The 22308-nt window shown below is 39.8% G+C and overlaps 2 protein-coding genes across 2 annotated transcripts in view; one reads left to right on the top strand and one right to left on the bottom strand.

Annotated features, from left to right (window-relative positions):
* The window catches only part of LOC150088439 (calmodulin-lysine N-methyltransferase), a 410297-nt gene that overhangs the window by 5948 nt on the left and 382041 nt on the right, over positions 1-22308 (bottom strand). The window contains exon 11 of the mRNA XM_090370776.1: positions 18356-18481. Within this exon, the coding sequence (XP_090226902.1) occupies positions 18407-18481 (75 nt within the window). The 3' untranslated portion in view covers positions 18356-18406. The remainder of the gene's footprint in view (positions 1-18355; positions 18482-22308) is intronic.
* On the top strand, positions 1032-10924 carry LOC150088440 (uncharacterized). The gene is made up of 2 exons (XM_090370157.1): positions 1032-1569; positions 10785-10924. The coding sequence occupies exons 1-2, from the start codon at positions 1032-1034 to the stop codon at positions 10922-10924; spliced, it is 678 nt and encodes a 225-aa protein (XP_090226283.1).

The raw sequence follows: 22308 nt of genomic DNA, 5'->3' as shown, positions 1-22308 counted from the left end.
TTGTGCAGGGCAAGGTTTCTCCAACTGGAAGGTTGAATGTAGTGTGATATCATCGGCAAAACTATGGATAGGATTTCCAGTCAATAGAAGAAAGTCATTAATGCACAAGAGGGAAAAGGGCAGGAGAAAGAACTGAACACTGGGGAACACACCTGCATTAGTGGAAAAGTTAAAAGACAGAGAGCCTCTACCACCAAATGAAGGGATCAACCAGAGAGAAAACTGGAAACCTGACTGTAAAAACCAGTTGGCAACCTATAAGATGGAAGCCTGTTTAGAAGACCTTTAGTCCTGACGTAGCTGAGTGGTCAGGAGCACAAGTGCAGTAGCACATGCCCTTTGAGTGGATAGGGGTTCAAGCCCATGACTGCTAAATACGATTAACATTTGTATTGATTGATTTATTGTAAACTCCACTGACCTGGCAGTTGTGCCAGAGTATAAACAAGAAAATTTAATTTTTTTTATGCCAAACATGATCAATGCAACAGACTAAAAGCACTAAATGATGACAATTTTTAGGAGCTAATTTTTTTTTTGCTCATAGTTTGTAGTAAATTTGAGTGTTAAGTGCTTATCTGTGGAACAATTGGATTTACTAACCCTAGGAATGAAGTTTGCCATTCTTCCCCACACACCACCCATTACTGATATTGCCTTGAGTGTTGAAGCATCATCGACATGCATCCCTGAAGAGGTGGCAAATACAATTTGCCTAAAAACCGCAGTGATCTTACATCATGCTCACACTGTCACCTCCAATCTCAGTTGCTAACAAATCTCTCTCAGTGCATTGAAGCAGGATACTTCCATCATCGTCCTTCCGGCAGACAAAGAGCATCGAACAGTCGTCTTGAACCGCTCTGACTACGAAGCGAAAATTTTATTACTACTGCGAGATGCCTCCGTCTACCAACCAGTAAATGTCTCTCCCATTAAGATCCTGGAACGATGGGAGTCCAAGGTAAACAACCTCATCAACAGCTGGTTTCGATTAGGGAAACTCACTGAATCAGTACGCTGTCGCCTACATGCCTTTGGCTACCAGATCCCAGAGTTTTTACAGACTACCAAAAGTCCACAAGGAAGGAGTTCCCTTAAGACCTATCGTTTCCTGTTGTGATTCACTGAGTTATGAGTTATCTAAGTTTGTCTCGGGATTAATCTCTCCACTAGTGGACAAGACTGCCAACACCATTTCCAACAGTGGGGGAGTTCATAGATCAGATTCGTACCCTACTACCTCGGATAATCAAGTCATGGCTTCATTTGACGTGGTGTCTTTTTTTGCTTCAATCCCTGTTGAACTAGCCATCACGTGTGCCAAGGAGCTTCTGGATAACGACCAGACCCGAAGCAACAGGACCTCTCTAACTTCAGAGAACATTTGTGCCACCCTTAGAATGTGCTTGACTGGTGGAACCATCTTGTTTGGTGACTCCATTTACCAGCAGATACACAGCACAGCCATGGGTTCCCCAGTTAGTTCAGTCACTGCAAACATTGCAATGGAGGAATTAGAGGGTTGCGCATTTTGGGTCTACCAGATCCCATTGTCTTTTGGTGTGGGTATGTGGATGACGTGTTTGTGGTTATTCCCCAGGAGTCGGGCAACCGACTTTTGCACCACCTTAACTCTCTGTCACCTTTCATACAATTCACTATCAAGCAAGAGTCGGACAATGCCCTTCCGTATTTGGATACTCTTGCCTGGCACGAGGGCACGCATTTGAAGACAACAGTCTATCGCAAGCTGATATGTGCTGGACAATTCACCAACTACAAGTCAGCACACACATGTGCAGCCATCTTCTCGGCACAGCATGAGCCCTGTTAATCCATGCCTGGACCCACTCTAATCCTGCAGATGAGAGGCGCAATGAGATTATTAGGGTCAAGACAGATCTTGCGAGGTGTGGCTACCCCATCAGTACCCTAGATAGGCGCCACCTACAGGCCCGTGACCACGTAGCGGCCAACAGGACCATTCACAGTAATGACTCTGCCACGACCGTCTTTATCCCATTTTACTTATCACAGCAGATTTCTAGAGTCTTAAAGGCTCATGGGATAAAGTGCCTACAACTCCCGGGCAGGAAGTTGCGATCCCTTGTCTCCAGAGTTAAAACATCGCCCCCCCCCACTGCAGAGTGGATTAGTCTACCGTATTTCCTGCCGTTACTGCACTAGCTGCTACGTTGAGGCAACTGGCAGGAGGCTCAGCAATCATGTTTCTGAACATGAAAGAGCTATCAGGTTAGTGGACGTGGAACACTCAGCCATTGCTGAGCACTTCTGGTCGACCAAGCACGACATTGACCTATGCTGCGATGCCATGATTATTGATCAGTCCTGCCATTACCGTCGCTGCGGTAATTGGAGTCACTGCACATCTCGTGATATAATGATTCTTTTAACAGAGTCAGAGGATGTCGTGTCCATCCCATTATTAAGGTAACCATCCTCATGGCTGACAAACACTGGCATTTACAATGTTCCCATGCATCATTACCACAAGCTTTGCCTTCTAACAGCTAATTGTTGTATACACATAGTTCACTATACATGACTGCAATTACACGCACATAGGTTCTATATTTCTAGATTTAACTGTCAAAATTGATGAAGAGCACCATACTGTCCGAAAGCTCTGTATTTGTATTACTTTCCTTTACGTATTTTAACATTAAATATTTTAGTTGCAACTTGTTATTTTCTTTTCTTTCCGTTTTTGCTGTGTCACATAGTAATAATATATATGAGCTAATTTTTGGCCAGAACTGGCCAAAAATTAGTTCAAAAATTAGACAAAAGATACCAATTGAAAATATTTACTTTCTGTAGGCAGCTAGTTCAGAGAGTTGTCATTTGAGCCTGAAAGTTAAGTTTGTTACCTATTATTAAATCCAGAAAATTGATGGTATTAGTCACTGGTATCAGAGTGTTCTTTATTCAAAGTTCTGGGTCAGGGTGCAGTGCATATCATTTGCAGAAACGAATGACAGCAGATTTTTGCTCAGATATTCAGTATCCAGTATCCATTTTCCAAAGTCCAAGATTATAGTTTATTTATCGCCAGTTGGAGCTGTCTTTTAATGGTACTCATATTTTGAGAGTGACAGGAAATAGTGAGATCATCTGCATACATGTATGCTTCAACTGTGCTTGAAATGTCCCAGCTCATACTGTATACTCTGACTGCAAATAATGTTGCACTTAGAATGGACTCTTTTGGTACACCCTCTTCTTGATGTCTTTCATAATGATGTCTGGTAACAAACTTTTCTGGTAATGAACTTGAAAAGTTCGTTACCAGAAAACTAGAGGGAGTAATACTCTTGATTTGATTATCAGCAGTGATTCTTCATGCATTAAGAATCTGCAGATAAATGAACCACTAGGTGGCAGTGATCACAGTGTGCTGAAGTGGGATTTACTCAAAGAGGTAACTACCATTAGGGGTAAAGGGAAGGGTTATTGCTTCCGTAAAGGCGACTACGATGGACTGAGACAGTATTTAAATTCTATACAGTGGGACCAACTGATGATGTTACCAACAGCAAATTCAAAATGGGAAGCATTCAAAGAACTTATCTTGGAAGCTACTAGGCTTTACATACCAACTAAGAAATATTGTTCAAGGTTTAGGCCAAAATAGATGTCAGATGCACTAAAGAGGCATATGGCAGAGAAGAAAAATGCACGGGATACTTACAAATTAACACATGACACAGAAGCCTATGATAGATACAAGTTGATATGCAACCAAGTTACAAAGGAGGTTAGGCAGGCGAAGGCATACGAGAAATCCTTGGCAAGGGATGCAAAGAAAAACAGCAAAGAGTTCTTTACTTATGTAAACTCTAGAAGGAAGGGGATGAATCAGATTGGTCCACTTGATATTGATGGGTCAACTGTTGATGATCCTCCTCAGGTAGCTAACAAACTAAATGAATATTTTGCATCGACATTCACACATGAGGAGTTATTCAGCGAGGGGAATGCCAGAGGTGTATTCAACTCTAGCAGTAAGCTAGAGAATCTTGAAATAACTGAGAGTAAGGTGGAGGAGAGGTTGTTGAAGATAGACACAAGAAAGGCACTCGGGGTGGATGGGATCTATCCAGTTATATTAAAGGAGGCAGCAAAGGAAGTAAGCAAACCCTTAGCCATAATTATGAGAGCTTCCTTGGACTCAGGGGAGGTACCCATAGACTGGAAATGTGCAAATGTGACCCCAATTCACAAAGGAGGATCAAAGGCTGACACAAGTAATTATAGACCTGTGAGCTTAACTTCTGTTCCAGGAAAATTAATGGAGGCACTGGTTAAAGAAGCACTGCAGGATCATTTAGACAAGACTTCAGTTATAGCTCGGACACAGCATGGTTTTGTTAAGGGGAAGTCTTGCCTGACCAATTTGACTGGATAGTACGATGCAGTCACAAAATAACTGGATGCAGGGAATAGCTTTGATATTATATACTTGGATCTTAGAAAGGCTTTTGATACTGTTGCACATGGAAGACTGCTACACAAATTGGAGCAGTGTGACATTGGAGGCAAATTGCTGCTATGGATAAAGGGGTGGTTGAGGGGGAGAAGACAGAGTGGTAATCAATGGACACTGCTCATCGTGGACTAATGTTATTAGTGGAGTCCCTCAGGGCTCAGTGTTGGGTCCATTATTATTTTCTGTATTTATAAATGATATTGATGATGGTATATCAAGCTTAATGTCCAAGTTTGCAGGCGATACAAAGGTTGGCAGGGTTGTCAAGGACACTACTGACACTATGCTGCTGCAACAGGATCTGGAAAGGTTGAGCAGATGGGCTGAGAGGTGGCAAATGAAGTTTAACATTGACAAATGTAAAGTACTACACATGGGAAACAGCAACCCCAGAGCAACGTATCAACTCTGTGGTACTACACTGACAGTGGTAGAGAATGAAAGGGACTTGGGGGGTGGTTGTGCAGGCAGATATGAAGTTCTCTGAGCAGTGCAGATGGGCTGCAAGAGTAGCTCATGGAGTATTGTCAATGATATACAGGAATTTTTCCAGCAGGGATAAGGAGGTGATTATTCCCTTGTATAAGGCAATGGTCAGGCCACACCTAGAGTACTGTATACAGGTCTGGAGGCCTCTCAAGAAGGATGTAGAGCTGCTGGAACGAGTACAGAGAAGGGCAACAAGATTATTGAATGGAACAAAGGGGTGCTCTTACGAAGAAAGGCTTAAGTTTTGCAAATTACAGTGTCTGGAGACTGGGCACCAGCAAGGTGATCTGATAGAGGTGTATAAAGCCTTGAATGGTTTGAGCATGCTCAATGCTGATGGGATTCTTCCTCTAGCTCAGAATAATCACCTGAGAGGGCATAAATTCAAATTGAGGAAAGACAGATGTAGGATAGATGTGCGGAAATTTGCCTTTAGCCAGTGGGTGGTTGGTTGGTGGAACAGACTTCCATCCCTTGTCGGGGTGGTTGATAGCCTAAATAAGTTTAAGGCTCAGCTGGACAGGTATTTTGAACGAACAGAGGGGTGAAATGGAAGTGGGGTTTTTTTTTTTTTTTTTTGGCTGATGCTGCATAAGCTTGCTTTCTTGCATCAAATGCATCTACTAATGCTAATGCTACCAGTCATCATTATAAAAAGACATCAAGAAGAGGGTGTACCTAAAGAGTCCATTCTAAGTGCAACATTGTTTGCAGTCAGAGCAAACAGTATGTCTACTCTGAACATCCGTTCCTGATACAGAACCTCTTAAGTTTAAGGAAGTTCTGTACCAGTTGGGAAAAGTAACTCCTTAGAACAAAATTATGTAGGTTGAGAATGCCATTACCGAATGCTGTCTCTTGACAAATATGTTGCAGAGGTTAGCTTTGGCTTTGATATGCACATCTAAGGTGGACTGGTTCTTTCAAAAGCCGTGCTGATGTTCAATCAAGATGTTTTGCGTTTCTAAGATCCATGTAAGTCTGCAATGCACCATCCTTTCCAATATCTTGTCTAAACAGCTCATAAGGTAGATTGGTCTGTAATTATTTGGTAAGGATAGGTCTTTCCCTAGTTTCAGGAAGGCTGACACAATTGAATGACACCAAGATAGTGGATATGTGTTTTCTCTAAAGATCTTATAAAATATCAATACGGAATTAAAGCTTTCTCACTGAGATGTTACAGCATGATATCCTTGCTGGAAGAGTTATGCAAAGACTGTTTGTTCTATTAACGTAAAAAGTTGATTATATAAATAAGAGGCGATAGCAGTAAAACTGATCTTGTACTGCTTGGCACAAGATCTTTAATACATTGAAAATATTTCATATACAGTAGCAGCTGATATTGCAGAGAAAGCATCAGCAAGTGCTTTTGCTATCTTAGCAGCAGAGAGTAAATTTTTACCCCTCAAATGAAGGATTGGGGAGGGAACTTGATGATATTTACCATTAGGAGTGTGTATTTGTTTACCAATTAACTGCAAATCTGTGTTTTTGTTAATGCCATTGGAATATCCAAATACCCTACTACTGAAGTCAGTCTGACTTCAGTAGTAGGGAAAATCATGGAGGCAATGAGCAAGGGTGGAATTCAGGATCATTTGGATCGAACTGAAATTCTCAATGATACTCAGCATGGTTTTGTAAAGGGAAAATCATGTTTAACAAATCTGGTTCGCTATTTCGAAAGGGTCACTCACAAGCTGGATTTAGAGAATAATTTCGACATTGTTTATTTAGATTTCAGCAAAGCTTTTGACTCAGTCCCACATGAGCGGTTGCTTTATAAGCTGGAACAGGTTGGAATCACTGGGAAAATCCTTAGACGGATAGAAGGATGGCTTCAGGGCAGGAGGCAGAGGGTTGTGATAAATGGCTATTCCTCAGATTGGGTTGATGTAAAAGTGGGGTTCCCCAAGGATCAGTATTAGGACCACTGTTGTTTTTAATTTTCATAAACGACATTGATGAAGGGATAGAGGGCGTGATGTCTAAATTTGCAGATGACGTTAAAATTGGTAGAGTAGTTAATGATCACTGTCAAGCTGAGCTTCTTCAGAGAGACCTAGATAGACTTCAAGAATGGTCAGAAAAATGGCAGCTGTGCTTTAATCCAACAACGTGTAAGGTATTACACCTGGGAAACAGTAATCCCAAAGAAGCTTATTCACTTGGTGGAGTTCAACTAAACCCAGTACTGGAGGAAAGGGACTTGGGTGTTACGATACGGTCAGACATGAAATTCTCTGAGCATTGTAAACAGGTTGCAAGGAAGGCCCATGGTGTCCTATCGACGATCTAGTGAACTTTTGCAAGTAGAGATAGGGACGAGATAATCCCATTATATAAGGCTTATGTTAGACCACACGTGGAATACTGTGTTCAAGTATGGAGACTGTACCTAAAGAAAGACATCGAGCTTCTTGAAACGGTGCAAAGAAGGGTAACTCGCCTGGTGAGATCGGCAAAAGGGCGTCCTTATGAAGAAAGACTTCGAATATGTGGGTTGCAGAGTTTGGAAACTAGACACCTTAGAGGAGATTTGATTGAGGTGTTTAAGGCTCTGAGAGGCATCAGTAAAATGAATGAGGATAAAATTTTCAAGATTATAAATGATGCTAGAACGAGGGGACATAAATTCAAGTTACGGGGGGAAATGTTTGGATTGGACTGCAGGAAGTTTTATTTTAGCCAGCGAGTTATAAATTATTGGAATAAGTTGCCTTCATGGGTGGTAGAGGCCGACAGTTTGGGGAAATTCAAAGGTCATCTGGATAGTACTTTCGGGTAAGGGAAACGCATAGGATAGGTTTAATTTCCTTTTTATTTATATTTTATTTATTATTTATTATTATTTAGTTATTTATTTTATTTATTTATTTATTTTTTGTTTTTATCATTGTTTTGTTCGGATTTTTTTTTTTTTTTTGGCTGGTGCAGCATAAGCCATAGGCTTTCTTGCACCATGCGGCCGTTACTAATACTAATACTAATATTTAATCCAAGGTTCTCGTCTGGCTTTCTGTCTTAGCTGTCATGCTTCATCTTTGAGTTTCTTCTAATTAATGAAGTAATCAGCAGTGGGAAGTTCATGGAATTGGTTCCAGGCATCAACTTCCTGGATTATGCAAGAGTGCATTCTTTATTCCACCAGTGATTGTAAAATTTTCTACCTGCTAGTAATTTTGGAACTGACACAGTGGCGGCAGCTAATATTTGGTTACTGATATGTGCTGTTACATCTTCAGTAGGAGAGAACCGAATCAGCTGATCATCAAAATGGATGATGGTTTGAATAATTATCTCAGTCTGCTTTATGAAAGTTCCAGGTGGTACAACTTAAAAACCAAGGGGTCAACTGAGTATGCATTCTACAGATAATGGGAAAGTAATCACTGCTATATGGGTTACTCAGCACTGATAATTCTATACTAGGACACACAGAATGAGAACATATTAAACAGAGCAGAAGAAACATTTACCAGTCAGGGGTTAGATATATATGTGAGATCCCATGTTTAGCAAAGTGAGTTGGTAGTCATCCAGTAAAGATTCAATCAGCCTACCTCCATCATTCTATGTGAGAAAAATGATGAAACAATTTCTTATGAATTCCACATAGAATGTGGAATTCATAAGGAAAGATGGAAGTTGGGCTATTATATTACCGAAATCACTAAGAATGAGTGGAGAGTTTAGCAGGATATAAATTGAGACCAGAGTTAAAGTGATTCCAATGATGATGCATACTGCCACTATTTCTACGGTAACTTGGAGGAGAATATGTCTAGATGGGATATTGGATTTAACAATTGCAACTGCCCCATGAGTAGGGGAATCTGTGCTTCTGTTCTAGTCTATACATGGTGTAATTTCTTACCTTAGAAGATACTAGGGGTTAACTTAAGTTTCCTGTAAGTACACACTAAAAAAATCATATTGTTCAACTAGATCTGTTGGCTCATCAATATTGCTGCATAAGCCCCGGCAATTCCATTGTATTATATTGTGTATTACTTAAGTTTAGATATGGATGCTTGATCTGATTTTGTCTTATCTTTTTCTGGGAATATAGGGTGATCATCTTCAGCATGTAGCATTAGTACTGCTTCTGTTTCTTCCATTTGATCTATTTCCATGTTAGAGGAATTCAATTGTTTTGTTACCCTAGAATGAGTATGCTTTGCTTTGGTTAGTTCCTGTGGGACTGGCTCTTTTCAGGTGGTATAGTGATTGGAGTGTTAGTTATCTCATCATCTGTGGATGTGTTTGTTTTGATGGGAGAGAGTACTGATCGGGTCCAGGTGGCCAGAGATATGTTCAGGGCAACAGAGACTTCTGTTTGAATGGCAACCATTATGTAGCCTTTAATAGTGGCTGCATAATAGTGCAGACATACTTGCTAAGATTTGTTTTTATGCGTCTGGCTAAGATACAGTGTTTTCGTGCTTCTTGATAAGATATCTTGTTTTCGACCTTGTACTTTTGAATTTTTTTTCCAGTTTCCACAACTCACAGGTCTTAGAGATGGCCAGATGATTTCCTTTGCAGTTGGACACAGAGAAGGAGAGACAGTACACTCTGATTGGCTGTTTTTTTGAGCTACAAAGAGGATAGATTGCATCGCCTCAACATGTCACCTGAGAATGGCCATATTTCTGGCATTTGTAGCATCTGATCGAATTTGGCATATAAGGATGAATTCTGCAAAATAAATCACCTTCTTTAAATGTTTGTGAAAGACAATAAATAGTACAGAAAGTTAGTACGATGCACTGTGTAGGTATTAAATTGCTCTTCAACAATTTCCTCTGCTGAGAAAGTCAAGTTCCACTCACTTATAACTTCCATGGAGGTATTCAGGACAGGAGGAGGAGTGAGTAACTGAAAGTCCACCAAGCATTTTTCGCTTTAACAGCTGCTCTGAATGCTCTTGGTTACAATATTTCTATTAGAAGATTCCCAGAGTGAAGTCTCCTAACTAATTTTAGAGAGCCGACTACTAACTGAATACTTTTCTATACAAGAAAAGGAGACAATTTGCTTTTTTGCATCCAGTGAATGCATAATGAGGAAAGGTGGTATTTCTTGCAAACAAGTCTTTTAGCCTGTAAAGGCTCATGGTCCTTTTCACGCATGTGTCCTTGATTAGAGTGCTTGTTCTATTGGCAGATGTTAGCCTTCACAGGCTAAAAGAAAAAAAATAAATAAATAATAAAAAAAAAAAAAGACATGTTCATAGGAAATGCCATCCATGCTCTGCTCCTTCTAACTGTGGAAATTGTCCTTACATCCACGTTTCTGGCCTTGCCGTGTGAAGGCAGAATGTTGAAATTAGCTTTGTTAGTAAAGACGTTAATAAATATAATAAGAAAAGTGGATTTCCTTCCTGGGTTCTTACTTGAAACCTTTTATGTACAGAACCATTTTTAGTAAACTGAGGAGAGAAAAGCACTAGAAAGAAAGCACTAAACAGAACTGGATCACTCTAAAAGAGCACTCTATATATCTCAGTAGAAAAACTGCTTGGACACTATACCTTGGAATTCACATTCCATTTCTAGCCTGCATGTCAAAAATAGGCTGAAACAAAAAAAAAAAAAAAAAGAGGGAGTGACTGAAATTAGTAAACAGCCTTTGCATTTTATAAAAAAGTAACAATACTTGAAAGTATTAAATGAGAACTTTGCTGCTGCATACTTTTGAGCATGTTCACTACTAGATATGGCTGACAGACCATAAAAATTGTCTTTAAATAAAAAGCATTTTTTATTTGAAGACAGATTTATTCATGAGTGGCTGCATGACAGGAATATCTTCCTATATGATGATGCCACCTACTCACCATTACTGCATAATGGTGAGCAGGTGGATACAGATGAACTTCCTAGATTTGGCCATTTTCAGGAAAATGGGTAAATTTGGCAAACCAAAGCAGAATCAACAAATTTAGCTTGTTGATTTGGCACAATCAAGAATCCTCCACCCCTCCAAATAATACTTCCGGGACTACCGGCAACTCCCAAGTTTGTATCCACTTTACAGCATATTTAGTTTGCATTTTCTATCAAACATACCAGCTAAGAGAAAAAGAAATGGCCCAAAGGGCTGTAGTGGTTAAAAAGGAAAACACAGGTCACTACATTATTAAAGAAATAATGAACAGTGGGACTTAAGTGGAGAAACTATGCATGATGAAAACGTGTAGAGTAAAGCTGCTTAAATTTTTCACACAGAGGTACAAAGAAACGAATGAAAAAAGTGTACTTTATATTATAATTTTATTGACTTTTTTATGTTAAAATGACCATTCAAAATTCAACAATTTCCAAGATTCTGCAGGGTCCAAAGTAGCTGAATTTTAAATGTTCAGCTGTGGTTAAGATTTGAAATGTAGTTTTAAAAATGTTATTACAATATAATTTAAGTAGAAGCAAACAAAATATTACACATTTAAAATATTTGTTTTGTGGATGAAAAATATTATACAGAAGTATTTCCTCAGTTGTTTAAAATCCACATAAAAATCACCTGTGGAACCAATTTGAAAAGATTTTTACAGGTAACATAATGCAGTGCTGCACAGCAGTGCAAGCAAGGTGTATGCTGAGTGGCACTACGACTTTCTCAACAACTGGTGTTGTCACAGAAAAATATGCTTTTCAATATATCATAGCTGCCAAACTTTGACTTTCGGAAAGCAGGGGATTTATATTAAAATCCAGTATCTGCTTTCAAATATCAGTGCAATAGGATTTTCCTGTCAGTGAACTGGTTTGGAATGTCTAGACATCATCAACTGATTACACTGCACTTCCCAACAGTTGCACTGACAGCAAACTACTTTTGACTTTTTTTTTGGTTAGGAAAGGTCATCACAATGAGATATTGCTTGGAATTGCTTTGATTACTGCCATCTGTATCAGTGAACAAGTTAGTTAATGTGTGCAGTGCTTTATACAACAGGCACATTTGATTTCTTAAATTAATTGAAAGTTTTCTTCTTCATCTGTGATTAATACATGTGATCTGTAATCAACCGGTGCAATACCACCACTTTGCTTATTGGAGGCTTGAAGTGGTGGAACCCATGTTTAGTCTTTAGAGCTAAGTTCCGGTCACCCCTTCCAACATGCAATATGATTGATGACTTTTGAGGTTATGATGAACATCATGGCGAGATCCATTATTCCTTACATTTCGAGGGTACAGCTCTAAAACAGTGTTCACGGGCCGGCCGCTAGTTAGTACACTGGACCGAACCTATTGGTAACTCTCTAGGAGGCTTCCGGATCAGCTAGTGTATAATCTGGCTACCTCTACTCTGCCAGATAGTGACTGAAGGGAGTCCGAGTAGTGTGTATGCAGGGGGCATTGTCGAGGCCACGTTATGTCAAGGACCTGGGTATATTCTTACCATGTGTACGCCATATCCAAAAATTTCATTATTTCATACAGCATGTCCCACCCACTTTTTCTTACTATTGAATACACCACGAATTGTCAAACTTATCTGCGAAAAGATCTAAACAAAAAGATCTGTGTTACCTGTACAATTTTGTGGAACTAACTGGAACAGGACATTATACAGCCAATGCAGATGTCTTTGTGTGCGTGTTTGGTGCAAACAGTACAAGGAAATTAGGCATGAACTCAGCATTGTGATGGGCATTTATGAGAGCTTGAAGAACAGGATGAATGCCCTCGAAGAAATTAAAAAGGGGGACACCCATGAAGCTCTCAGCTGCCCAACTCAATGCCAGTGTGCTCAGCTGTGCATCCGGCATCACAGTGGCAATCCCCAAGGCAGAAGAATGTGCTGGTCCCACAGAAGGTAGTTATTGTCGGGGTAATGGGAAATATACTGCGCAAAAAGAACAGGTGGAAAGGACCAGGGTATGTCTGCCAGAGGTAAAAGTAGAAACACCGTAGAGCAGATATCATCTTTTAAGGATACAAAAGGTGATACTGTTGTACACATGGGTGCTAATGATGTTAAGAGTAGAAGATCTGAGGATTACCAAGTGCATGCAACATTGGGAAAGTCATGAGTTAGAATTAAATTTTAAAGTGTCTGTAATCCTGGCTTGTAGCTGTGAAGAGTATTGTGTACACTGTGTGCCTTTTGTATGCAATAAAGAGTTCTTCCTTCCCAGATATGATAAGAGGAAGTACATGTTGACAGCTTTCACAATCAATTCAGCAGTGGATTAACTGTACAAAGCTCACGGGGAAGAATTTTTCCCAGCTTTGCCTGTACTTGTTAACAGGAGAGAATGTTTTTACAGGAATGGGACAAGAATAAATAGAAGGGGTACTATTTAGACAGTGTTAAGGTGGGGGGAAACTAACAGCTTGGGGGAATACACAAACTAATAGATTAACTAGAGCCCACAGGCAGAGGTGAAAATGATTCTTGCACTGCTTTTATTGGAACATGAAGCAGTCTGGAAAGCAAGGCGTCAGAGATTTCAAGCTCTGCTGTGGGACCTCACAAAACAAGTAAATACAAGAGCTGTGTTAGGGTAAACTGTGTTAACTAAGCTGTGTTAACTAAGAGTAAGAACTGGAGCATATATACTGGCACATACACTAATGGTAGGAGTACATTAAATTCATTTTATGAATTTGAAGTACTGATTCAGACATCAAATGCAGATATTGTGGGGATGTTGGAGACATGGTGTCACTGAGACATAAGGGATTCATAATTCTAATATGGGAAATACAATGTGTACATTGTTGCAGGCTCTAGGGTTCCCCCCATACACCGCTGACTTGTCTGTTTTATGGCTTAAGCCAATAACACCGGCCATGTAGATGCAGTGAGGTGTTCTGTTGGAGTGTTGTTGGCTGGTAACTGGTGTTTCGCAGCCAAGGGGCGACAGACACCAGGTCAATCGCCCCATGACTCCTGTCCTTAGCCATGGGACACACACCAGGTTCTGCTATCAGAGAAAGAGTCTTACTGGGTTTCCAGAAAATTCTGGAGAACCCGGATGGGAATTGAGGAGAGAGATAGCGGGAGAAGTGTGGGGGAGTAGGTTAGGGGAGGAAACAGAGATAGAAAGACAGGTGAAAGCAGGAGGCATTCCACAGGTCAGAAGATATAAGGTAAAGATTTAAGAGACAGACATAGCAGATGGATAGTGGTGTTCAGCTCCCGCCCCAGATTGGGTCAGCAAGTTACTGCAAGCCTCAGAAGTGATAATCCCACCTTAGGAACCAAGGTCAGCTAAATTCCTACCCCTACAAAGAGTTAGCTTCAGAAATCCTGCTGCAGAAGGAGCCAGCATGCAGTAGCTAACGAGTATCCTATCCAGCAGTACTGAAAAAACAGATCATAAGGTAGATCCCGCCACAGAAGGGGGTCACAGCAGTCAAGTTCACTCAGCAAAGGAGAGGCTTGCAGAAAATAGTTAGATCCAGAGAAGTCCTGCCCCAAAGGGTATCAGCAATAGGTATTAGGTTGTTACTCCAAGAAGTGTCTGGAAATAGACAAATATATCCAAATTTGGTCACTGTTGACTGATAAGCTGTCAAGTGATGGTTCTGATTTGGACCATCACTTGACATATGGGTAGCAGTAATCCCAGATTAACATACCATGTGGTACTAACCCAAGATTAATATATCAACTGTGTGACAGTGGAAAATTAAAAATTTCTGGGGGGGGGGGGGATAACTGTGCAGCCAGATTCTCCGAGCAATGCAGACAGGCTGCAAGAACAGCTCATGGGGTTCTGTATGATATACAGAAACTTTGCTAGCAGGGATAAGGAGGTGATTATCCCACTGTATAAGGCAATGGTAAGGCCACACCTGGAATACTGCATATAGGTCTGGATGTCTAATTTTAGAAAAGATGTAGATCTGCTTGAACAGGTGCAAAGAAGGGCAACAAAATTAGTAAAGGGTACCAAAAGGGTGGACGTACCAAGACAGGCTTCAGTTCTGCAAACTACAGTGTTTGGAGACTAAACACGAAGGTGATCTGATTGAGGTTTTTAATGGTTTGAATGTACTGACCAAGCTCAATGCTAATAGCTTTCTTCCTCTTGCTCAGACCACACACACGATGGGGCATAAATTCAAAATGAGGAAGGATGGTTACAGGAAGGGTGCAGAGGTTTGTGTTTAGCCAGTAGGTTGTTGATTGCTGGAACAAATTTCCATCTGTTGTGGAAGTGAGCAGTCTGAATAAATTCAAGAAAGAACTGGACAAAATATTGTAGGGGATGGGCAGGTGATGTGAGATTTTTTATTATTTTTTTTTGTTGATGCTTTCTTGCATCATATGCAACTACTACTACTAATAATAATATCTAAAAATCATGTTTCACATTTTCTCCTCTGCAGTGATTGCACTTTTGCTGTTAGGAAGATTTTCATCATTGAAGAAGTGTAGGAGATAACATCTACAAAATGTTAGCTTTTTAAACTCTATAATGATAAACAGATTGTAATTGTTACACAGATGAAATGCTTTTGCTTCAAGTATTTTGATCAAAGTAACCTGTTCAGCAGGCTGAACTAATAATCATATTATTAATTCAATCTCTGAACTGAACTTTTTGATCACACCTTGTAACTTTTGTGTTTAGCAGATTTTGGTTGAAGTTTCTTGGAAGTTCTGGAAAGAGGAAGTCATTTTTGTGACATTATGCATTATTATTACAGTGGGGCCCCAACATCCAATGGTAATTCGTTCCACAAAACCCACTGTATGTTGAAAACATTGTAAGTTGAAACCAATAATACACTGATTTCCTGTAATTCGTTCCCAAATAAAACATAAAATAGGTATTTCTTACATGTTATACTTCATTTTTAAATTAAAAATCAGTGTTTTATAAAGATTATTTAATAAATAGTCATAAAACATCTTAAAATAAAAAAGAAAACAATAAATTAGCATTTGCCTTGCACTTGAAGTGTAGAGCTGATGAAATCAATGGTGGGGTAGGGGTGGTGGGACTATATCATGTGTCAGATGTCTTTTCAGTAGTAAAAAAACTGTCCAAAGTGGACTGTTTTTTACTACTTTTTTGAAGCTTCCTGAAGTCAGAAATGACTTTGTCTTCCATTTTGCACTTCATGAGTTCAGTGTTTTCAATGTCGGGGTGTTTTTATCACTTCTCTTAAATGCTCACAACAAGAAATGACAGTCTTCAACTCTTCAGCTGACACTTTTTGGGTTTCTTTTTCTTTTTCTTCCTCTGCAGTTTCACTCTCCGTAATTTTCTCTAACTCTTGTAGCTCCTCTGTTGTTAGCTCATGCCCATGAGCATCAATAAGGGCCTCTACATCCTCTTCGCCAACCTCCAGACCCATTCAGTTACGAGAGTAACAATTTCATTTGTCAAAGCACCATCATCTTCAAATCCATCAATGTTATGGATAATTAAATGCCAGATGTTTTTCAAGACTGAATTTAAACACCTGGTGGAAACATCATTCAAAGGACTTACAATCAGCCTCACCACAATCCAACATGTTGAACTTCGACCTCCAAAAATCTTTGAGTGTGATAGCATTTTCACCAGAGGTCGCTGCAAAGCAACTTGTGAACATTTGTGTTGTAGATTTTCTTGAAGTTTGCAATCATTTGCTGGTCCATTGGTTGAAGAAGAGGAGAAGTGTTGGGTGGCAAAAATTTGACTCGAACAAAGTCAAATTGTGCTTCGAGAGAATGAACAAGGTTGGGATCATGGCCTGGCACATTATCCAGCAGGACCAGTGCCTTCACAGGAAGCTTATTTTTTTCAAGATAACTTTTCACTGAAGGACAGCAAACTTCAAGCTCCCATTCATTGAAGACATATCCTGTAACCCAGGCCTTCTTGTTCCTGCACCAAAACACTCCCAGCATGCCTCTGTTGCCCTTTTGTTGTTTAAATACTCTGGGGGGTGTTAGAGTGATACACAAGCAAAGGCTTCAGCTTAAAATCTCAAGAGGCATTGGCACCCAAAAGGAAAGTGAACCAACCTATCTTTCATAGGCTTATGTCCAGGTAAACTAGCCTCATCCTTAGGGATGTACATTCTCCTGGGCATTTGCTTCCAGAAGAGGCTGGTTTCATCAATGTTAAAAACCTGCTGGGAAAGATAACCCTCCTAATCAACAAACTCCTGGAATTCAATTTTAAAGGTCTCAGCTGCTTTTTTATCAGCACCGGATGCCTCCCCATGCCTTTCAACACTCTGATATTCGCCCTTTTTTTGAAGCGCTCGAACCAGCCTCTGCTGGCTTCAGTCTTCAAAGTGCAAGCACTGCCACTAGTTGATGTTTAAGTTTCAGATCATCATAGATCTAAAACAAATGTATAAGTGATGTTTGGCACACCATGCATTGTTTGTTTGTTATTTGGTTTTTAGGAGAATTAGCAACTAAGGCCATATTGCGGTGGTCATTCTCTGATCTTTCTGCATCCTCCGTATTTGGTGGTCACGGGCTCGAACCCCAGTCTAATCAAGAAGCGTGTGCTACGCACTGCTACTCCTGCCCACCTGGCTATGGAGGCGCCCCATGCATTGTAAAATAATGTTGTTGAACAATAAAACAGACGTTATTTGGTTGAGAACAATCGTATGAGTAATGTTCCGTGCACCACACATCTGAAAATTTTCACCCATGTATCATTCCAGCTATATCGGAAAGCCATCAGTATCTGCAAATATCATCGGTCCCTGAGAATATCGGATGTCAATGTCATTGTAAGTTGAGGCCCCAATGTAATTTTAATTTTAGAACATGATGGAATATATGCATGATGTACTCCAAACATGGTGTAAGTTTCACGTTATACAGCAGCTATTACTGACTGAAACTTGGTGAAATGTATTTTCTATTCAGTCCTCCTTTCAAGGTAACATGTTAGCTCCAGTTTCATGCTACTTTCTTATTAGTGGCCATATGTTTATGTGAATGTTTAGATTTTGGTTGGAGAGTAAGAACTAATGTCAAGCAGAATTTCATTGCCAAATAAACTTACTTTTACCACACTATCTAACATTTCATATGTTCATACCAAATAAAAAACAATAATTAAGATAAAAATTAAAAGAAATGTTATAAAGTGATTACCAATACTGACATTTTACACCACAGCTATGATTTAACAAATGGATATTAATGTGGAAATTAAAAATTAAATTAAGAATGCACTTGCCAATCTGAACATAATAAAAAAAGAGAAAGAAAAAAAATGGGAAATCTCACATTTTAAATAATCGTAGTGAAGAAATTATTCAGTTAAAGGTGTTAACTACGTTGAAAAATAATGAACTGGAATGTTGTATATTACATCTAAGATTTAACTACTGAATAACTACTGAATGAATACCTACTTCTATATATTTCCTGAACAAAGGTCTTGAGTTTGAAGTGGAAGATATTTGCTACAATTTTCTTAGTATCAGCATCTGTGGATAATGCAAATCTTCCACATATATATTTGCTTTTTCTTCTTTTAACTATAAGAAGCAAATTTTTGATATCATAAAATAATTCAGACAAAAATTGACAACATGAAATTAATTTAGCTGCAAATACACTTTAAACATAATAATTTGCAAATGTGACCCCAATCCACAAAGGAGGATCAAAGGGAGACATGGGTAATTACAGACCTGTTAGTTTAACTTCTGTTCCAGGGAAATTAATGGAGGCACTGGTTAATTGTGGCAACCTGCCACAATTCGATTGCAGAGAGGTTCCACATCAGCTACCAGAGTCGAATACACCAATGACTTTAAATGGCCCCATAAGAAGAAATCTAGTGGGTTTAAATCAGCTGAGCGTGGAGGCCAGGCAGCTGGTCCACCTCTACCTATCCACCGACCAGGAAACCTTCGATTCAGGTAATTGCGGGCTAGGTGGCTGAAATGTGCGGGAGCGCCATCGTGCATGAAGTGTGCTCGTTGAAGAATGATCAGTGGCATGGCATCCAAGAAATTAGGCACGTTTTCCAGAAAGTTTCTGTATGCCTGCCCTCTGAGCTTGTTTGAAAGTACATGGGGCCCAAATAACTTATCACCAAAAACACCTGCCCAGATGTTGAGGCTGAACTGCTGTTGGTGATGTGATGGAAGAATTGCATGTGGGTTTTCCTCAGCCCATACATGCTGATTGTGAAAGTTTTGGATTCCATCTCGTGTGAACTATGCTTCATCTGTGAATATCACTAAGGCAGGTAAGTGAGGAGTTGTACCACACTGCTGCAAGAACCACTGGCAGAATGTTACTCGTGCAGGGTAATCTGCTGGTGACAAGGCCTGTATCCGTTGAAGATGGTAAGGATATAGTTGGTGTTCTCACAACACTCTCCAAATAGTCGAATGTTGAATAGCCAGTTGCATTGCTATTCTGCATGTGCGATTCCAGAAGTGGCATGCACAACATCCAAAATCTCCTCCTCTACTTCAAGAGTCGTAGATCTTGGTCATACTCTTTTGGTAGTATGAGGTGTAAAGGTCCCACGTTCACAAAGGCGACGAACTGTCTGAACATCTTCGTTCTGGGAACCTTTCGTGGTACAAACGACGAGCCACCAGAGCATTGCCATCCATCAAACAGTACATAAAGTGCATATCCGCTTGCTCCTGATTTAAGTACATGGTTGGAATGGAAAACCACCAGATTCTGTTAGTACCTTGTGATGAAGGAAATCACTTGCGGGAGATAAGACATTCCGGTTAATAACTCGGAAACCAAGCATTTCCGGAACTATGTTGATATAAAATATTTTTATTGTCTACATATGAGAAACTCATTCCTTAAGTTATGCCGTGTATTTTTGAGACACCCTGTATAAAGAGATACATCTTGAACTAGCATAACTCAAGGTATACCTCTTTTGTAATGACAGCTTTCTTTGGTATGGTCTCCTATCTTGTAGAACTTTTTTAAACCTCTAAGGAAGGGGAAAAAAACTGCACTTGTACTCTCCTTGAAAGTTTGAATGGGAGGTTTCTAGAGTCCAGAGGTGAACTACAGTCTCAAAAGTCCACGGTTACTCATCGGTTAAGTATGTGAAAGCAGCAGTGTATGACAGGCAAGTGATGTTATCACATGCTTCAATAGTTACAAGAGAAGTGAATAAAAAGCAAATACCTATTAGAGTCAAGAAGTTCCCTAACTTGCCAAACAGCATTGTAATCAATATATGCAGTGAAATTTTATGTTGTGAAATTGTAAGTTCAACTGTATCCACACATGTATAAATTTGTTACTCATTCAATAAGTATAGTTCGGTGATGTGTGTATTGAAGTGCACTTATTTTTAAGACAATTTCTGAGTATGAAAAATATCATTTGGAAAATTTGATATTTTTCACACTCAGAAATTGTCAAATTTGGAAAATCTTGCAAAAATCAAATTATGCCAATTCTTAGGGAAATGTGCTTCTGAAACACTGGAAAGCGATGTGTTGTTTTTTTTTTTTTTTTTTTTTTTTGTGTGAACCCCAAACACGAGAGGTATTAGAACCTATAGTACTTAGTACCGTGCTTGGGTTGGAGGTTGAGAAGACGAAAGAAGATATTTGTTGACATTGGACTTGAACTTCTGTAGATTGTAATTTTTAGGAAATACGTATGAAGGAAGGCTGTTCCAGAAAATGGCAGTTGAATGAATAAATGAGGAAGATGAAAAGTTGGTTTTGTGTGTTTGAAGTTGGACAGTAAATGGATGTTGGCTGGTGGCGGCACACGTTTGGACTGTTTTGAAAGAGAGAGCAGGAATTATAGAAGCCAATTCAGAAGAACAGTGCCCATGGAAGTATCTGTAGAAGAGGCATGCAGCAGAAACAGTACATCTATGAGAAAGTGAGTGGAGAGACTCTGTTAGAGATGAATCATTAATTAACCTCTGCCCTCTTCTGAATGGAATCAAGAAGCCTGAGAGAGGTTTTAGGGGCACCACCCCAGATGTGGGAACAATATTCCATGGCAGGGCGGATTTGCGATTTATACAGAGTGAGCAGCTGTTTGGAAGAAAAGTAACGCCGAGGGCGAAAGAGAAAACCAAGTTTTTTAGATGCAGAGGAAGCAATATTTGTAATGTGCTTGTGCCAAGAGAGAGATTAGAAGTCAGGGTAATCCCCAAAAGAGATATATCATTTTGCCTAGAAATTGGAGTGTCACTAAAGATAAGCATAGGAGCAGAAGAATCCTTTTTGCGAGATAAGACAAGACTGAGTTTTAGAAGGGTTGAAATCAACTAAGTTGTCTTTACCCCACTGCAGAATTACCTGAAGATCGGCATTTAAGGAATTGGTAGCAGATTTTCGAGAAGTTGAAGCTGATTGAGCAGGACAAGGTTTCTCAAAATGGAAAGTGGAATGCAATGTGCTATCATCGGCAAAACTATGGATAGGATTTCCAGTCAATGGAAGAAGGTCGTTAATATACAAGAGGAAAAGAGTGGGGGAAAGAACCGACCCTTGGGGGACATCGGCATTAGTGGAGAAGTTAGAAGACAGAGAGCCATCTACCATCACCCCCAGTGAGCGATCAGAGAGAAAACTGGATAACCAACTACTAAAAACAGTTGACAAACCATAAGATGGAAACTTGTTTAGAAGACCTTTATGCCAAACACGATTGAAAGCCTTTGAGATGTCAAGAGCAACTACTTGTGTTTCACCGAACCTTTCCATTGAATTAGTCCATAAATGGGTAACATAAGCCAGAATATCACCAGTGGATCGACACTGACGGAATCCATACTGGCGATTTTTGATCAGATGGAAGGTTTCTAGGTAGTTTAAGAGTTGGCAGTTAATTGATTTCTCCATTACTTTAGAAAGAGTAGAAGTAATTGCAATAGGACGATAACTGGATGGGAGGGATTTGTCACCCTTTTTAGGAACTGGCTGGATATGAGCAAATTTCCAAGCAGAAGGAAAAACACATTTGGAATAAGAAAGTGAAAAAAGGCGGCAAAGAATAGGAGTAAGTTCAGGAGCACAGGTTTTGAGAACAAGTGGAGAAATACCATCGGGACCTGGAGCTTTCTTAGCATCAAGATTCGTCAAAATCCTTCTGACATCCTTTTGACGGAAGACCACAGGAGGCAGTGAATGGAGAGTGTTGGGAATGGTGGGAGGTGTTTTTTTTTTTTTACCAAGGTCATTAATACATGAGGTGGAAGAAAAATGGGATGCTAGCAGGTCAGCTTTATTCTTGGCTGAAGTGGCAACAGAACCATCTGGTTTGGACAGAGGTGGGAGCAGAGATGGGCAAAAGTTGCGGCCAATAGCTTTGGCAAGAAACCAGAATGCTCAGCTACCATTAGGGT

Source organism: Mastigoproctus giganteus, chromosome 3 (assembly GCF_048544385.1).
Source record: "Mastigoproctus giganteus isolate SK-2022 chromosome 3, ASM4854438v1, whole genome shotgun sequence".
Lineage (NCBI taxonomy): Eukaryota > Metazoa > Arthropoda > Arachnida > Uropygi > Thelyphonidae > Mastigoproctus > Mastigoproctus giganteus.
The sequence above is the reverse complement of the archived record's forward strand: the minus strand, read 5'-3'. Positions and strand labels throughout refer to the sequence as shown.

Coding starts and splice junctions, on each gene's coding strand:
- LOC150088440 (XM_090370157.1), top strand. CDS start 1,032: ATGCCTTTGGCTACCAGATCCCAGAGTTTTTACAGACTACCAAAAGTC. Junction 1,570..10,784: donor CCCATTGTCTTTTGGTGTGG/GTATGTGGATGA, acceptor TTTTATTTGAAG/ACAGATTTATTCATGAGTGG.